This window comes from Punica granatum, chromosome 2 (assembly GCF_007655135.1).
Source record: "Punica granatum isolate Tunisia-2019 chromosome 2, ASM765513v2, whole genome shotgun sequence".
Lineage (NCBI taxonomy): Eukaryota > Viridiplantae > Streptophyta > Magnoliopsida > Myrtales > Lythraceae > Punica > Punica granatum.
This window is the reverse complement of record NC_045128.1, coordinates 7,829,497-7,847,182: the sequence shown is the minus strand read 5'-3', so window position 1 is coordinate 7,847,182 and position 17,686 is coordinate 7,829,497. Positions and strand designations below refer to the sequence as shown.

General features: G+C 38.4%; 2 protein-coding genes across 10 annotated transcripts; both read right to left on the bottom strand.

Moving 5' to 3' along the window:
* Positions 1–202: 202 nt before the first annotated feature.
* LOC116196871 (TMV resistance protein N-like) lies at positions 203–10,860 on the bottom strand. 8 transcript variants are annotated; one of them, XM_031526789.1, is made up of 7 exons: positions 10,187–10,860; positions 9,431–9,907; positions 3,744–4,824; positions 3,354–3,635; positions 1,472–3,257; positions 1,020–1,377; positions 581–847 (listed from the first exon to the last, which is right to left on the bottom strand). In XM_031526789.1, the coding sequence occupies exons 1-5, from the start codon at positions 10,345–10,347 to the stop codon at positions 1,476–1,478; spliced, it is 3,783 nt and encodes a 1,260-aa protein (XP_031382649.1). In that variant the 5' UTR covers positions 10,348–10,860; the 3' UTR covers positions 581–847; positions 1,020–1,377; positions 1,472–1,475. The 8 variants fall into 8 exon arrangements, with proteins under 8 accessions (XP_031382652.1, XP_031382649.1, XP_031382650.1 ...); XM_031526790.1 differs by having other exon boundaries at positions 1,020–1,341; XM_031526791.1 differs by having other exon boundaries at positions 1,020–1,335.
* On the bottom strand, positions 748–17,041 carry LOC116196873 (zinc finger CCCH domain-containing protein 49-like). 2 transcript variants are annotated; one of them, XR_004154911.1, is made up of 6 exons: positions 16,877–17,041; positions 16,180–16,295; positions 15,559–15,828; positions 14,636–14,859; positions 13,307–14,244; positions 748–787 (listed from the first exon to the last, which is right to left on the bottom strand). XR_004154911.1 is itself a non-coding variant. In XM_031526796.1 (5 exons), the coding sequence occupies exons 2-5, from the start codon at positions 16,282–16,284 to the stop codon at positions 13,377–13,379; spliced, it is 1,467 nt and encodes a 488-aa protein (XP_031382656.1). In that variant the 5' UTR covers positions 16,285–16,295; positions 16,877–17,041; the 3' UTR covers positions 13,128–13,376. The 2 variants fall into 2 exon arrangements, 1 of the variants encoding a protein (XP_031382656.1); XM_031526796.1 differs by lacking the exon at positions 748–787 and having other exon boundaries at positions 13,128–14,244.
* Positions 17,042–17,686: the final 645 nt, after the last annotated feature.

Sequence of the window (17,686 nt, the reverse complement as noted above, 5' to 3'; positions counted from 1 at the left end):
CTCATTAAATAATAATTTTTCACATTCACTTTTTCTTAATCATTATTATAATAATTTTTTATATATATTATATACATATAATATATACTTCTGGCATAAAATGAAATAGAGTGGAATAAAATATTAATTCCGAAACCAAACCAACCCTATCATATTCGTCAGCTAATTACAAAAAGCAGAAATACTATGAAAGACGGTAAAGTGAAACTCAATCAAATGTTAAAACAAGAATTATTCCTTCCTTAAGGTACAACAATTCGATGAACTGACTGATTGCACACCAACATACATAATTGTGTCGGTGCAATAAGTTCATTGGCAATTGAAATGACGAACTACTTTTGTGCAAGTTCATCATGTCCTTTTGCTTCGTTTTATTGGATATAGGCCTAGTAAGGAATCGATGAGGAGAAAATTGGGGAGCACGGGAGCCTCTTACAAGACCTATGAGTAGATGATATCAGCGTTTCCGAGACATTCCCCGACAGTCGGATTTTGAGAAACTTGAGCAGCAGCGAGCGAACCTGATGCTTCTGGAGTAGTAGCCGTTGCACGGAAGCTAATGATGCAGAGTCATGCATTCAATAAAACATAACATTTTGAACTGATTAGCAAATGATTGGCGTAATCTACTAAGTCCACGGGACTGTTAATGCATTTGAAGTATACAATAACTACTGAAAATACAACGAAAGTACTATCACATCTCAGCCAAAAGCTTTGCAGGAACTCCAAGATCCCGAAACGCAGACAAGGCTTAAGGCTACTGCCTGATACTCATCCACACTTCCATAAATCCAGGCTGACTAGTATGTCGTACTAATCCCCCTCGACAGTCGAGCATTTCCTTTTGTCAAACCAAGAAAAACAGGGGACAAGGTGAGAGATTTCTGAGACCCAGCGAGCCGAATGTGGAGAAAATGGAGTAAAGTTTCCATCTTTACGCGAAAGTGAGGGAAAGAACAGGGAAAAATGCAAAAAATGAGGGAAAGAAATGTGATGCATGTATGGGTACTGACCATTTTCTGGGAGAAGAGGTCGTCAAGTGTGGTTGTGGTTGTGGTTCCTTTCCAGGGCCGCCGTCTCGATCGGGGGAAGAGGACTGCGGGCAGTCCTTGACAGCTTCTCGGAATCGCGGGACGGTTCTTGCCTGCCGTCGGGATCTTTCGGCTTGTTGGCCTCATTGCCGGCTCCGTCGTTCACTTGGTTGAGCTTCCCTGAGAGGAACTTGTCGTCCCACACAAGGCCTGAGGAGTGAGGAGCCCTGCCTCCTGAAAGCCTCTGCAGATCTCTGCAACCCCGCCATTGCTGCAGTTCTGAATCTTCACTCTCTCTCTGCATCTTTCTTTGATAAATCATTATATGACTGTGCTGTAACTGATATATCGTCGTATGATTATCTTAATTTACTGCTCGTAATTGTTATATCAACTAAGATATCCATATGTGCTGTAATGCTATGAATATTTACCTCATCAATCGGCATTGTTCTCAACTTCTAATCCATCGAATTTTCCCCACGCGCATCTCTTCTTCAGTTCATCAATATTTCTCACAGATCCGCAGCCCTCGATGCGTATAGATGCCAAGAACAATTTGTTGAGGCCTCTGATTTCTCTTAGCTTTGAGCAGCGCACTATAAAGATCTTCTTTAGCCTTTTCGATTCCGACAGATTCCCAATCATTTCCAGGGAATCGCAGTCCCCGATAGTTAATTCCGCCAGGTATTCCAGTTCTCTGAGGCCGCGAATCTCGGCGAGCTCCTCCAAAGACCATAGAACTAACTTCTCGAGATTTTCCAAGCGTGAGAAATCAAGCAATGGTGACTCAGAAAGGTATTCCCCGCCAAGGATTTCCAGCTCGGTCAAATTTCCCATCTGACAGGAGAACTTGACCAGCTCCTCCGAACAATTGCCTATATGCATACTACGCAGTTCCTGCAACACTCGCAGACCTTCCAGCTGCTCATCTTTTAGGAAGCAATCTTTGAATTCTAGCTTCCACAGCCTCTCCAAGTTGGAGAAATCTGGGAGTTTTGTCCTTGCCGAGACATCGTACAGGCTCAATAACTCTAGTGTGGACGGAAGTTGCGGGAGGCATTCCGAGCCCAAACAGGACAACTCCAAAATTTCTAAATTTGTCGAATTCTTAATCTCGTCTATGCCTTGTGAATCAGCAGAGAAGAATTCTAGCTTTGCTAACTTCCAGATAGAACTAGGCAACTTTCTTATGTTGCAACCACGCAGAAACAACTCCGATAATTCAGACATCTCTCCCACAGAATCCGGTAAAATCCTCAGTTTGGATGAGCTCAGATCCAAATGTACCAACGATTTCAAATCCCCAAAAGAGTCAGGAAGCTCCTCTATCTTCGTTGAATTTAACTCCAAACCCTTGAGTTTACTTAGTCGTCCAACAGAATCAGGCAACGCACTTAAATTTTTGCCGGACAAATATAACCTAACTAATGATTCCATGTCTCCTAGGGTGTCCGGAAGCCCCTCTATCTTCGTTGAAAATAAACGCAGCGACTGAAGTCTAGTTAGCCGTCCAACAGAGTTAGGCAATGCACTCAACTCTGTACAAACCATCTGTAACTCAACTAACGATTTCAAATCTCCGATACTGTCTGGAAGTGTCTTAATGCCACTATGGTTTACAATAGAGAGGCACGTGAGATTCACCAATCCTCCAATAGAATCGGGAATTCTCGAAATTTTCGATGAATCTAAACGCAGCGACTGAAGTCGAGTTAGCCGTCCAACAGAGTTAGGCAATGCACTCAACTCTGTACCAGACATGTCTAACTCAACTAGTGATTTCAAATCCCCCATTGTGTCTGGAAGTGTCTTCATGCCACTACAGAACTGCATAGAGAGGTGCGTGAGATTCACCAGTCCTCCAATAGAGTCGGGAATTCTCGTAATTTCCACCCCATGTAATTTCATGACAGATAGAGAGCATAAATTACCAATTGATTCTGGTAAGTGGAAAGGAGCTCCATGATTCCCGTCCACCAAAATCTTTTCCAAATCTTCCAGCGAACCTATCTCTTCGGGCAATCCTCTCAGAGAAGGACAGCCTTGAAGATCAAGATGCTTCAGTCTTGTCAGCTTATTGATGGAGCCGTGTATTTCAGCTAAATTACGGCATCCTCTGAGAATCAATCTCTCTAAAGCATCATTGTTGGACAAGTCAGGTGTACTTGTCAAGTTACAGCACCCAGTGAGGTCTAAGGCCTTCAAATTCTTTGCTATCTGTTTCATAACGATAAACATCGCAACAAAGGTAAGGATCGTATTAAGAAGAATTACTTTAGAATACAAGTTTTCTCAGGTTCTTGGATATGTTACCTGAACCATGTTCCAGCCAGCCCAGTTTTCAGTGATAAAACTGTCGGAAAGGTCAAGAACTACTAAATTCTCCAATGTTAGATTGGTCGCAGCGAAATCGGAAGGACATCGTTGCCATGTGAACCACTTTAACTTTGGAAGGAGATTCTCAAAGTCACCTGTCAGCTTTGCACCCACCAATTTTAGTAATCTTAGATTTCGAAAACCTGAAAACTGCTCGTGTTTGAGAATGCAGTCGCCATATAATTTCTCCAGAAACAGCCCTTCAACATTTTCTTTTTCCTGAAAAAAAAAAAGTAATTAACAACCGTAGACTTTTGCTAGAAAATATTGTAAATCAATAAAAAGATCAAATGATTTGATTATTAAAACACTCATTACATATGTCACCTGCTTTATCTTAAATAGCTCCTTTGCTTCTTTGCTTGACCATATCCTGCTACGCTTGGCAGGATCACCAAAGCATTCCTCGCGAACAATCTCCCTTCCAAGATCTTTGATAAGGTCATGCATTTGAAATTTATTGTACTCCGTAATTTTCACCAAAGACATGGAAACAAGGACCTCAATTCCATAATCGGGGTCAAAGTCACAAGCTTCCCACATTAGAATTGCATTAGATCTCTCCTTGTTGATGAAAAAGCAGGCTATGTCAAGAAATATTTGTTTTTGGTCAAACTCCAATGCATCAAAACTTATCTTCAGCTTTTCTTGAACATCTCGATTGGGCACTTTCTTTAGCCGCTCAATTGTCACTTTCCATCTCTTCTTCTCACATTGACAAAGAAGGGAACCTACGACTTCGATGGCCAAAGGAAGTCTTCCAGTAAGAGGGATAACTTCCTCTGAAAGAATTCGGAAGTCACTCGGAGGAGAGTCTTCTCCAAAGGCATGTCTACTAAAAAGTTGGAGAGCTTGGTCACGATCCATCTCCTGCATAGCGAGAGTACAAGCTTCTCTGGTGAAAATACTTCTGTCCCTAGTTGTTATGATTATCCTGCTTCCAGAGCCAAACCAACCCAACATCCCGACCATCATCTCTGTTTGTTTTCTTTGATTAACATCATCAAGGACGATGAGAGCCCTCCTCCTACGAAAATTTTCTCGGAGCATTGTGATTGTGTCGATCTTTTGAAAGTTTTTCAACTTTGGATCGAGATCTTCCACCAACTGCTTTTGCAAGCATTCAAGACCATTATGCCTTAAGGATTCTTGGATGTTCTCAAGGAAACTGCAACAGTCGAATCTAGCTGAGAGTTGGTTGAAGATGACCTTGGCAAGAGTCGTCTTACCGATGCCACCCATTCCATGGATGCCAATGATTCGTACATCACTTGAGTCGATGTCCAATAATTTCATTACAGCCTCTTCATGATCATCTCTTTTAACTAGGCGATCGGTCAAATATTTTGTTTTCACCTTCAACTTGATCTGAAGTGCTCTGACAAACAACGTGCTGAATTCCGCAAATCTGCAGTTGATGCATGGTGATATTTAGAGAAAGAAAGCATCATATATATAGACTAATTATTTGCTCGTGCTTTGCACGGGTTGGTTCAATTATGTTTGTTTATAGAAACAAATATTGGATATGAATTTATATTTTTGTTCTTTTATATGAATAAATGCATCCAACAATGATACTCTTGTATTTGACCTTCCGAATAAGTTTCTAGCCATAAAAATTCAGAACTAAATTATATCAATATCCAAGGTTAACAACGATAAAATTATATCGATATCACACGTGTACTACAAAATTACAAATTATAGCTATAAATCAAGATAGTTTGTTGTCGTAATAATATAAATGTGCATTTATCTTATAAAACAAAATTAATTTATAAGAGAAGATAATTAAATTTTTTTAAAAAAATAAGCATATAATCTATCTATTACATATATAAAAGTTTGAAGTTCATTATGTGTTTCACCACTTTTTAAAATTTCCATTTTACCCTTCTGTGTAGGTAGACACCTCTCTTAATTCCTCTTTCGTCCATTCAGGGTATATAGACATCTTCCTGAACTCCATTCGCCCATTAAATATATTAAAACAGTTTCTATTGGTACTTTTTATTTTTGCTATGACATGACTTTTTGTATTACTACCTCTGCAAAAAAAATAAATATTTTATATAAATTCGACAATTTATATTTATTTATACCTATAATAAAAATGCGTAGATATTTTCACACGCGGCTTCTAATACACCCTTTCATTCTTTCACTTCTAGGCTCTTTATTCCCACCATCTCCAAACGATTTTATATAAGTTCCCATCAAATTCATCAAAAAAGAAATAAAGTTCCCATCAACAGTCATCAAGCCCAAGCACTATCTCCCCTTTGCCTCATTCCAAATCGGAAACTGCCACCGAATCCGCACCTTCCTTTCCCCCTCCCTCCTTCCTAGTCTCCTATCTTCTGTGGATTCTCCCATACGAGCGCCTATTTCACATCCTCTCTCATGAAGTGCTCTTCTCAAAGCCACGAACTTGCCTGAACCTGCTAATTATTAATCTGACTATATATATATATATATATACATACCTATAGATAGATCATATATGAGATCTATATATATTTTATTCATATATCATTTTCATATTATTTGTCCATATGAATCACTGTTCATATTATTTGTCCACTTGAACCGAACATCAAATCATCATATGTATTGTTTATAAATATATCGATATTGATTTTGCAAATTAGTTAGCATGGAAGGCATTTTGCTAATTATTAATCTGACAATATTTATATATATATATATAGATCTATAGATAGATCATATATGAGATCTATATATATATTATTGATATATTTTTGTCATATTATTGGTCCATATGAATCCGTGTTCATATTATTTGTATAAATATATTGAAATACTTATTTATATTTGTTCATATTGTTTGTTCATTTTTCAAATTATATAATGAGTTAATTGTACAAATATTTATAGTTATACCCCTATTTATTGCAGAGAATACAACTTTATATATATATAGATGGTAAGAGACCTGCATTTTGCACATATACTCCTAACTTGTAAATGTCAACTTTGTTAGGAAAACAGTGAAACAATGAGTAAATGAGTAAATATTTGGTGAGTATTACTCATTCACTTAGATGTGTGTAACACCAAAACAATATGTTTTAAAGTGGAAAAACCGACCCCACAACAGGCTCACAGGTTCTCACTTACAAGTACTTTGATTGATTTTTACTCATCCAAAGTGGATGAATAACACTCATTGAATATTTAGTCGTGAAAAAATATCCCATGTGTATAATAAAAAAAGATATAGTATAGTGGCGCACGCTCTCTGATAATCTAGAGGTTGTAGGTTCGGTATTTGGTGGGACTACCCGTGACCCTTATTTAATTATTTAGAATTTATCTTTTATTATACATGGTCTTATCTGGACTCTCCACTTACCCTGCACTTGTCGTCTTTAACGGTGAGTTTGGGAGCGTGGAAATGGAGGGATTTGATGAGGAAGGATTCGGAAGGAGAAGGATCCCCTTATTTGGAAGATTTATTTTTTTTGGAGGGGGTTGGAAATGGAAGAAATGGATAGAGATAGAAGGAGATCAATTATACTCAACATGTCAACCTTCCAATTTGAAGGAATTTGGAAGAATGGAGTTATTGGAAGATATAAAAGAATATCGGTAATGTGTTGGTTGCGTTGTAAGCGGCTTCAACCCCATAAGGGTGAGAATGAAAATTCAAGTCCCGATTCGGAGAAAAAATAACTCGATCTCCCGGAGTTGTAAGAGTAATGTCTCTCATAATTTTTGTAACCAAAAAAAGAAATATTGCAGTAAAAGATATAAAAGAATGTAAGTTGACTATTTTGCCCCTTACACATATTAAAAGGAAAAACAGGGTGGTGTTATAGAAAAAGTTTTTCTCCAACAAAAATCTGCAACATATAATAGAGCAATTTTCGGGTTTTTATTTTTAAATTCAGATTAGCATCTTTATTAAAAAAATTTCCACAAATTTATAACAGTTTTCCCTTCTTTGCGACGAATGAGTTTGGAACTTTTTTACTTGCTTTGTCCACATGTACTCTTTTGAGGGATTAAGTTCAGATTATTGAATTCATTTTGCATAAGGAATTTTTATTTTTTATTGCAAAAAAAGTTTATTAGTACATAATTAGCAAAAAAATGGAGGTAATAATTAACAAGGCCAGTTACTTATTTGCATGCCTTTTAAATATTATCAAACTGAGTCCATGATATAATATTATTATGGACATAATTGTCCACAACATATAATAATTATATTTTTTTCTCCTCTCCTTTCCTCTCCCTTCCTAATAACTGTCAAATGAGAATACCACTAGTCTGTTAGCCTGCGCATTGGGTGAGGGCTTGCATTTTTATTTTTCAATTAATATTTTGTAAATTTATTTTTAGAAAATTTATTGGAATTGGAAAATGTAACTCGTTTGCTATAATTCATACTTTGCACTAACTATTGCACATCAACTCTCGATATCATTAAACAGATAAGAGTCGAGAAATTTCAACGCGGATTATAAATAACGTGTCAATAATTATGCAAGAAGCAACATATATGACTCACCCGATCCCCTCATGATCGAAATTCTAGGAAAATAACCCGGGGGTCCATGCCTCGAAAAAATGCATGCATGATTAATTGGTGCAATTGTTATTCCATTTGTTTTATATTCTTTATTTAGTGTTGTTTGACTATTCACATTGAAATCTACAGAGAATATATATCAATAGGTAAAATATAACGCCTGAAAAAGTTAATAAGACTGTGCCAGTTGTCGCTCATGTGTCGCCGATGTGTCCATATTTCCACATGTGTCATTCATGTGTTTCGTGAAGTGCCAGCTACCGTGTGTTGCCAAGTCTCGATGAAAACTCCTTAATTACATAAAATAAGTGCTCTTTTTAAATAATCTATTATATATATTTAAAGTGGACTCCCGTTAAGGAACTGAGGGGAAAGCCAACCGTAAGCTCTCGTAGAACGAATGGATAACTCTCGTTAACGGGAGTCTACTTTAAATATATATAATAAATTATTTAAAAAGAGCAATTATTATTTTATGTAATTAAAGAGTTTCGATCGACACTTCGCAACACACGGTAGCTAGTAATTGGCGAAACACATGGATGACACATGTGAAAATATGGATACATAGACGACACATGGCGCAGTCTAGTGAACATATAATACGTGTTGTGAACATGGTTAATTTCTTCAAGTATTATATATTATATATAGATTCTCCTTCCATGCTTTTTCCTCCCCTCCCTTCTTCTCTCCTTTCCCTCCCCTAAAACCTCTACATTTGTTTCAATGTAATGGAATTGGTCTTTAATGGAATAAGTATGAATTAATAAGTAATAAAATTATAATTCCACAGGAACTTATTTATTTGACTAGATGTAATAGAGAATGTGCGAATTACCATTTTTTAAGTTGATTTGATAAGATCGACAGGATAAAAGTAAGAAATCATCCCTCCTATATAAAGATGGAAATGGCCCATAAACAAATATTAAATTTTATTTATTAAATTCACCCAAAAAATTATTTATTAAAAAATAGATTTTAAAGTAATATTTATTAAAAACATAAAATTTTAAACTAAAAAAGTTAACTTAAAAACGAAAGGAAAACGATGACACTGATGAACAGAGTTGTCTTCTTCCCTGATTTGCCGAAGCTTTGCCAGGGGCTCCCAGCCAAGCCCAGGGCTGGTCGAACCAAGCTCGGGAGCTCAGGATGGCTTCTCTAGCCTCGAGGCCTAATTCGACGAACCCAGGGTTCGCGAGCCCCTTGGCTGGGTTGGCGACTCTAGCGCGAACCCAGCCATGGGGTTCGAAGCACTGTGCGTGGCTCGGGGCTCGGAACCTCTGTGAGCCTCTCGACCCCGATCTGGCTCAGCTAGGCCAAATCTAAGCCTCACCAAGGCTAGATCTGGTTTGCCGGCACGAGGGCAACCGGGAGAGTGTCTCCTTACCTAGCTTCAAAGAAGCACAAGCTGAAACTATTCAAAGGTAATGAAGAAGTGACTTACCCTGTGGTCTTCACTTCCCGCCCTTTGATTCTGGCGACCACTTTGAGAGCCTCCCCCCACTTCTTCACTTGCTCTTCTCCACGCTGCTTCTCGTGCTCCCGTAGTTCCTTCTTGAATAATTCTGTGCGTAGCTTAACATCGTCTGGTGTGGCTGTGTAGAAAATCGGCATGATCTTTTTCTTCAACTCGACCATTCTTTCAACTTCTCGGAGGCACCACGCACTGGCAGCAAAGGTACTGGAGAAGATTGGTACGCATATCTTGGAGCTCTCGATAGCCGGTAAAATCTTACCGATCTCATCACCGATGTCAAGCTCATCATCGTCTCTAAAAACACGGATCCCGGCCGTTCTCATGTCGCTGTAGAGGACATCGGCGAGGCCCTGCCGAGAATCTGGTCCTCTGAAACTTAGGAAGACTTCGTAGTCAGAGACTGATGCTTCTGAATCGTCGTCTTTTTCAGCAGCCTCCTTCGTACTGCGGAACCACGCCCAGACAGTGAAACCACAATACGAACATAAGCCAAACAGCACACACACACAAAAGAAAAGAAATCCCCACATCTCTCTCTGCATAAGTTTCGCCCAATGGGCAGAAAAAATTCTGTAACGGATCGTAAAACAAACAGATGAATGGGAAGGACATTGATGACTTGCTCACATGTTAGACGAAGCAATTCTTTTCAAGCGACAGGCATTCAATCGGCGATCAAATTATCTGCTGTTTTGAATAAAGAGAGAAGCTTACGATTCATACCTTGAAGAACCAAAGGGACGTTTGAATTGGGGGCCAGGGGACGCGTCTTCTCTTATTCTCTTCATTCCTGCAAGCAGAATCCAGAGAGAGAGAGAGAGAGAAAAGCTCAGTCCTTGAACCAACCCCCAACGGAGCAGAATCAGAAGGTAGAGAGAACCCATGTCAAGAATTCCGAAATCAAACTCAACCGTGCAGTTCCCCAGCTCTGCTCTGCGGGGTGTCAGGCAAATTGAGGAGCAGATCTCAGTGCAGGGGAGACGGAGGAGGCTCTGATCGCGGCGTTGAGGGACCAAAGTACCTGGAATACGGCAAATTGCACCTCTTCAATTTCTTTCTTTTTTTTTCATTTTTCAATGGCAATTTTATACTATATCATGAGCCTGTGAACCCCATGAACGTGTTCTTTACCCTTTACGGAGTGGTGAGGAAATTGCACCTCTTTAATTTCTATCTTCCTTTTTTATTTTTCAATGGCAATTTTTTGCTAATCCATTAGCCTGTGGACCCCACGGACGGGTTCTTTACTCTTTGTGGGGTGTGAGGAAATTGCACCTCTTCAATTTCTTTCTTTTTTTTTTTTCAATGGCAATTTTATACTTTTTTTTTCATGAGCCTGTGAGCCTCACCGACGTGCTTTTTACTCTTTACATGGTGTGAGTGCAATTGCCTCTGAATTTCCATTATTTTCCCTTTGACCGAAGATTGTTTTATGGAGACGCGCTTTGGCCAATTTGTTCCCTGGAAGATATATTCTTGGGCGAAGCTAGAATGTTGGACGCGCTTTCACTTGTAGTCGGCACGGGTAAAACATTAATGAGGGTCGATATGATGAGCCAACGCTTCTTTTTTTTTTTTTCTAAGTAAATAGATGCCAACAATGCAGTTTATTTTGCATAGATATGCGTCCAAGTTTGTAAAGATTGACTTTCATTCTTGTTATACTCGTGACCACATTGCCATGTCATCTATTTTTTTTGGGGCATACTCCAGCTTTGAAATTGTGGCAAATTATAAAGGGAATTTTACGGTCGATATCCCATGATTTCATCTGTTTGCATACTCCAGCTTTGAAATTGTACCTGAAGAAGTGACTGCACCTGAATTTGGTAAAGTCACATTTTTGTACAAATGCATCCATAATGCCATTTGGGGACGTCGTGGCGCTGAGACTAAGGATGACGAAAGACAACTCCATCAACCTAAATCCCCTAGACTTGGGTTGAGGAAATCTGTAAAACTCTTTCGGTGTAAATTTTCTTCATTTATAAGACATGACGAGGTTAGCTATAGCCAATTGCATTTGATCAGTTGAAATTCCCAACCTTGATTTAATTCTCTATCATCGGAGGAATATATAAAATAATGACAATATGTGATTAACTAAATAAATATCTTCCCGATTAATTAAACAGTTGCCTCGAAGCTTATATCTAGTCTAGGCCCCTGATACGCCCACGATCACATGGACCTTATTCCAGCCCGATGGATGATGCGCCAGGTGCACCGTGGGGATACCTATAAGGGATCACAAACCCAGTCGGAAAAATATTCGATGAGTGCTATTCATTTAAAGTGAATTGTTTCACGTCTCCTAAAAATATTCGATGAGCGCATAATTGTTTCACGTCTCCTAAATGAATTCCTCAGGATTGAGTACATTAGTTGAACATTTAAGTAAATCCTTTTGATTTTCAATAACTTATCACAAGGATCATCAGTAAATTACGTGCGAGCAGTTAGTTCGATTTCTTGTATATTCTCCCAACATTATCAAGCAATAAGAAATATGGATTTCACAAATATTACTTAAATTGAGTTAGTAAATTTCTTTATTGCACAGTGCCTTCACTTTTGGTGATTGCACTATAGAATTTTCCAGCAGTTACAGGTAATTGTACACTCTATTTGGTTTGTGAATTATATTTTTAAAATTTTAATTTTAATTTTAACTTTATTCACTACATAACAAAAATCGACACAATTATTTTTTTTTTCATTTCTTCAATTTTTTTTAATCATTTAATTTAATTTTTAATACTATATTTTCTCAACTATTCATTACTTTCTCCAACTATTCAATACTTTTTCATACTTTTTCTCATAATTCAACAACACAATTATTACATACCAATTAAAATTAAAACTCAATTCTACTTAATTCTAAAACCAAACATATCAGTAAAGTTCCACATCAAAGTGATCGGGCAGCCCAAAATCATTTCAAAATTTTTCACCCAGATCTGGTTCAATATCTTTGGCTTCGGGGATCGGTTTCATGCAATGCCATATAAATCAACATCTCACCTAAATTCCCGTATATATATATATATATATCTTTATCCCATTTAATAATAATTTTTCACATTCACTTTTTCTTAATCATTATTATAATAAATTTTTTATATATTATATACATATAATATATACTTCTGGCATAAAATGGAGAAGAGTGGAATAAAATATTAATTCCGAAACCAAACCAACCCTATCATTCGTCAGCTAATTACAAAAAGCAGAAATACTATGAAAGACGGTAAAGTGAAACTCAATCAAATGTTAAAACAAGAATTATTCCTTCCTTAAGGTACAACAATTCGATGAACTGACTGATTGCACACCAACATACATAATTGTGTCGGTGCAATAAGTTCATTGGCAATTGAAATGACGAACTACTTTTGTGCAAGTTCATCATGTCCTTTTGCTTCGTTTTATTGGATATAGGCCTAGTAAGGAATCGATGAGGAGAAAATTGGGGAGCACGGGAGCCTCTTACAAGACCTATGAGTAGATGATATCAGCGTTTCCGAGACATTCCCCGACGGTCGGATTTTGAGAAACTTGAGCAGCAGCGAACCTGATGCTTCTGGAGTAGTAGACGTTGCACGGAAGCTAATGATGCAGAGTCATGCATTCAATAAAACATAACATTTTGAACTGATTAGCGAATGATTGGCGTAATCTACTAAGTCCACGGGACTGTTAATGCATTTGAAGTATATAAGAACAACTGAAAATACAACGAAAGTACTATCACATCTCAGCCAAAAGCTTTGCCTGAACTCCAAGATCCCGAAACGCAGACAAGGCTTAAGACTACTGCCTGATACTCATCCACACTTCCATAAATCCAGGCTGACTAGTATGTCGTACTAATCCCACTCGACATTTAAAGATAAAGGGCGCCAAATCACTGCTGGGAGGACCCTTCTGGTGCAGAAGGCTCGGGACCAGGGCCGGCTCCAGAAGATGTTGATGGTGCTTGCCCAGACCCTGAAGCACCACCAGGCCCAGAACTCGAGGAGGCCGATGGTCCAACGGGCATTGGATGCTGATATTGCTGAGGTGGACCAGCAGACTGATGTGGTGGCTGATACTGCTGCTGGTAGGCCGGTGGAGGCGGCATATATCCATATGGAGGAGGATAATACTGGGGATAATACTGCCCATGAGGCGGAGGGGGAGGTGGGGGCATGGTCGGATAAGAGGACCCGGGTTTACTCTCCCCCTGCCCACCAGAAGAAGACCCCTCTTGAGTGTGGACGAGGGCACCCATCCTCTGGGGATCCATCGAGGGATAATATGCTCTTTCCTGCTGAGGAGGTGGTGGGATCGGGGCATTATAGTACTGCATGCCCATCTGTCCCTGCTGCTGCTGCTGCTGTTGCGATATCACCGCTCTTGGGAGCATCCCACTATGTGCTACCTGCCTTGCTGCGGCCTCCGAGCCTTCGGATTCTGGTTTAGGAGCCTGAGGGCGGCCCCACATGAGTTTCAGCCTCAGACCCTTTATGACCAACTTGTTAGAAAGCTCCTCGGCAGCCTTCTCTGCTCCTTCCCGGGTTGTATAAGTCACAAAGGCACATGCCCTTTGTAGGACCATTCTTACCGACTCGATCTCACCATGGGCGTAGAAGTGGTCCCTCAAGTCTTGCTCAGTGACCCTAGCATCGAGCCCGCCCACATAGAGGGTTTTGATGCTCTCATCCTCCGGAGGTTCTAAGGAGGGCATTTCACCTGCCTTGTTCAGTAGTTTAAGCGCCACAGGATCATTCACTCTGTACACATATTAAGGAACATAATTAGTAAAATCACAAACTATCATCACCCTCTAAAATTTTTTATTGATGGACAGTATTGTACAAGTCACAGTTTTACAACATCAAGGTATCAGCGCTAACAAATTTGTGACTTCCACAAATCCTTACTTTATTGATCAAGTTCCGTCTATCAGCGTTCCGCAGAATTCAAAAGCCAATTTGTTTACCAAACACAAAATGTACTTCAAATGATAAATCACTGCTCCTAACAAGAGAGACCATCAAACATCTGGTGTGAAGATGACGAAGCATTATGAAAAATCTTCAAAAATTGCAATTTAATGTCGAAATTTTCCATGATAAATTTCATGTGACGCTAGGAATACTAATTTAAGTGCATCGAACATACCCGTAGTAACGGTCCTTTATGTTTTGCTGGGACAATTCGCCAGTTACTGGCATCTCATGCCTGTATGGACACTCTGCACCTCTGGTACACTCACCCCGAATGTAAAAACTGCACACATGAGCTCGGTTCCTCTTGTAATATGGCGTTGTTCGTTGAAGTTTCAAAATAGTGTCATTGGATTGAACTTTGCCATATGAGGATTCATAATCCAAGCCAGCTCTAGCCTGCAAATAAAAGGCGAGGATTTTGCAGAAATTAGCATAATGATTGAGGAGAACATGCCACTAATAGTTTAAGAAATCAAAAAGCAAGTTGAGTTTTACTCAATGTGAGTAACCGCCATGCCATGAAAATTTTCTCATATCCATATGGTTCCATTTTCTATCATTTATTTACAGTGCATCCATTACAAGTCTCCGAGTTTTCAATTATATACATATAATATAAACTTTTGTCTAGACTAAAATGGAGTGAAATAAAATTCTAATTATGAAACCAAACCAACCGTATTATACATCAGCAAATTGCAAGAAGCAGAAATACTATGAATAAAGTTCATAATAAAGTTCACAGAAATACATTGATATTGCTGGTTTTTGGTCTGAATAAATTTCATATTTGTGATTCATGTGTCCTTGGTATATCTGGATACTCTTTTCTGAAAGATCATGCCAAATTTTCTAATAATTAGTTAATTGAAAGCTCGGAGACTTGTAATGGATGCGGCTGTAAATAAAAGATAGAAAATGGAACCATATGGATATAAGAAAATTTTCATGACGAGGCAGCTACGCACATTGAGTAAAACTCAACTTTAGACCCATCAAAGTTTACCAACATACAAATATTAGCCTTTTTACAGAGAGGGTAAGAGAGAGAAAGAGAGGAAGCACAAGAGAGAGGGAGAGAGGGAGAGAGCATACCCTGCGATCGTGCTCCTCCGCAAAGTATTCCCTATTGACATCACTCTTGGGGATCGTGTCATTTGAATTTATGGATAAAGCAGTGTCTCGAACCTGAACTGGCAACCCGTATTCAAGATCTAAAAGACAGACTTGACATACATTTTTCAGCTTACAGCATGTCTGACAAATCTCTGTTTTCTTATATCTTGCATCACGACCGGGTCTCCACCTAAAAACTGTGAATGGTCGCTGACAGATCTTGCACTCCTTGTCATATAATGCTCTTGTCTGAAATGAAACACATTAATTGTCAAGTTGAAACCCAACCGCTAAGACCCATACTAAAAGATGAAGATTTTTCAGACTCCAGCGCAATGATGCAAGAAGAACAAATCAAGCTACAAATGATCATACGGTCATATCAACAGCTGTACTTACAATAGCAAAATTGTTTAAATCCGGATTTTCATATTCAGACTTTCATAATCTTTTATTCTTTTCTATTCTTTTAATGGTGCGTATTGTTAGAACAGTATCAATGAAACACGCAAGATAATAATTCTGACTAAGTATGTCTAGTTAATGCCCATAATCCATAATTAGCTCAACATAAGTGATACTAAGAATGCAAACATATACCATGCGAACATAAGGGTTGTCCCCCAAGCAAGATTCGCAGATGATGGGAAAATCTGACCGCTCCCATCCATCGGCCTCTGCGTCCCTCAACAGCCTGTGCGCCATGATATGATAGCCTGCACAAGGTATTTACCCTTGTTATAATCCGTTGAGAACCTTCTCAGATGGCACAGGCATACTTTCATATGAGAGTCAAAACAGCATAGTAACTGAATTGAGCAAAACAAAATTATTTGGAGCGTGCGCGTAAGCATAGACTAAAACACATGAAATGCCTAAAATTCACAACAAGATTAGCACAAAAATGGCAAACTGACTAGTCCGGATACAAAGAAAAGTCGCACCGAGCCGGTTCCGAGGCCAAAACAACTAATGTGTGATATCAATCAGAGATGCAGTGCACAAAGCAAGAATAACTAGAACCTGATGCAAGCAAGCACTACCACCACATATCAACCGCAGATAAAATTATTATATAAAAGAAAAGGATGAAAAAAAAAAAACGACATTGACGGATGCCCAAACCTCCAAAAGATACTAAACAAAGTAAGCCCTTGAGGTCTATTTCGAATACAATCCGAAGAATAGCGAATCTGTGTCTACTGCGTGGACATGAAGCAATTGCAAATAAATCGAATCACTAATCAGACCAGAGAAGTTTTTTCCAATTACAAAACCCTAGAGCGAAATTGCTAACCTCTTACACTTCAACTGGGCAACAAGGCGGCGGTTTCAGCGGCTGAAGAAGCTGCTTTACGGACCAGAGATAGCTCGAGAGTGCGATGGGGAGGACGAAGCAGAGAAGGTAGCAGCCGCCGAGCCACGAGGATGAGGGAGGGGAAGCAGAAACGTGAGGAAATTGCTCGGGCGGAGGGAGGGACGGAGAAGGCGGCCAGAGAAATGGGCTGGGCCTTGAAAGTTAATGGGCCAAGGAGTAAATGGGCCGGGCCCAAGACAGTACTATCATGGGCTATTTAGAAAAATCTTCTGGTTAAAAAAAGGAAAAATTAAGAATAATAATTTAATTAAAAAATTTTATTTAAAAAAAAACACTAGTTGAATAGACCTTGCGATGCACATATTTTATTTTTGAGTACTAAATCTAATAATGTTTTTAAAATAATATCTTAACTTAATAATTTTGATCTTTCATATTTTTATTTTTCAATATCCTATTAACTTTTAAATGTATAAAATATAAAAGTATTTAAAAATAATTATAAAAATATCTAATAATTTAATCCCAATAAAAATGTTATTCTATTTTTACAATTCCGTTTCATTATATAGTAGTAATTTTTTAAGTAAGTTGGTTCACAAACTTTTGAATTTTTATTTAGCATAGTGTTGTATTTGGATAAAAAATAAAACTTCGTATAAATTATAAACTTTGAAAATGATCAATTATTACTCTTTGGATCACCAATACTAATTAAAATATTTTGTTTTATTTTCATTCTAATTATAATATCTATGTAACTTCGAAGTATAATAATTCATTATTATA

What these genes read in the sequence shown, in the direction of transcription:
- LOC116196871 (XM_031526792.1), bottom strand. Translation starts at nt 10,347, where the DNA reads ATGGGTTCTCTCTACCTTCTGATTCTGCTCCGTTGGGGGTTGGTTCAA. An exon ending in CGTCCCTTTGGTTCTTCAAG is followed by an intron (nt 9,908 to 10,186) that starts GTATGAATCGTA and finishes GTGGTTCCGCAG; the next exon opens with TACGAAGGAGGCTGCTGAAA. An exon ending in AGCTATTTAAGATAAAGCAG is followed by an intron (nt 3,636 to 3,743) that starts GTGACATATGTA and finishes TTTTTTTTTCAG; the next exon opens with GAAAAAGAAAATGTTGAAGG.
- LOC116196873 (XM_031526796.1), bottom strand. Translation starts at nt 16,284, where the DNA reads ATGGCGCACAGGCTGTTGAGGGACGCAGAGGCCGATGGATGGGAGCGG. An exon ending in ACAACCCTTATGTTCGCATG is followed by an intron (nt 15,829 to 16,179) that starts GTATATGTTTGC and finishes GTTTCATTTCAG; the next exon opens with ACAAGAGCATTATATGACAA. An exon ending in ATAAAGGACCGTTACTACGG is followed by an intron (nt 14,245 to 14,635) that starts GTATGTTCGATG and finishes ATATGTGTACAG; the next exon opens with AGTGAATGATCCTGTGGCGC.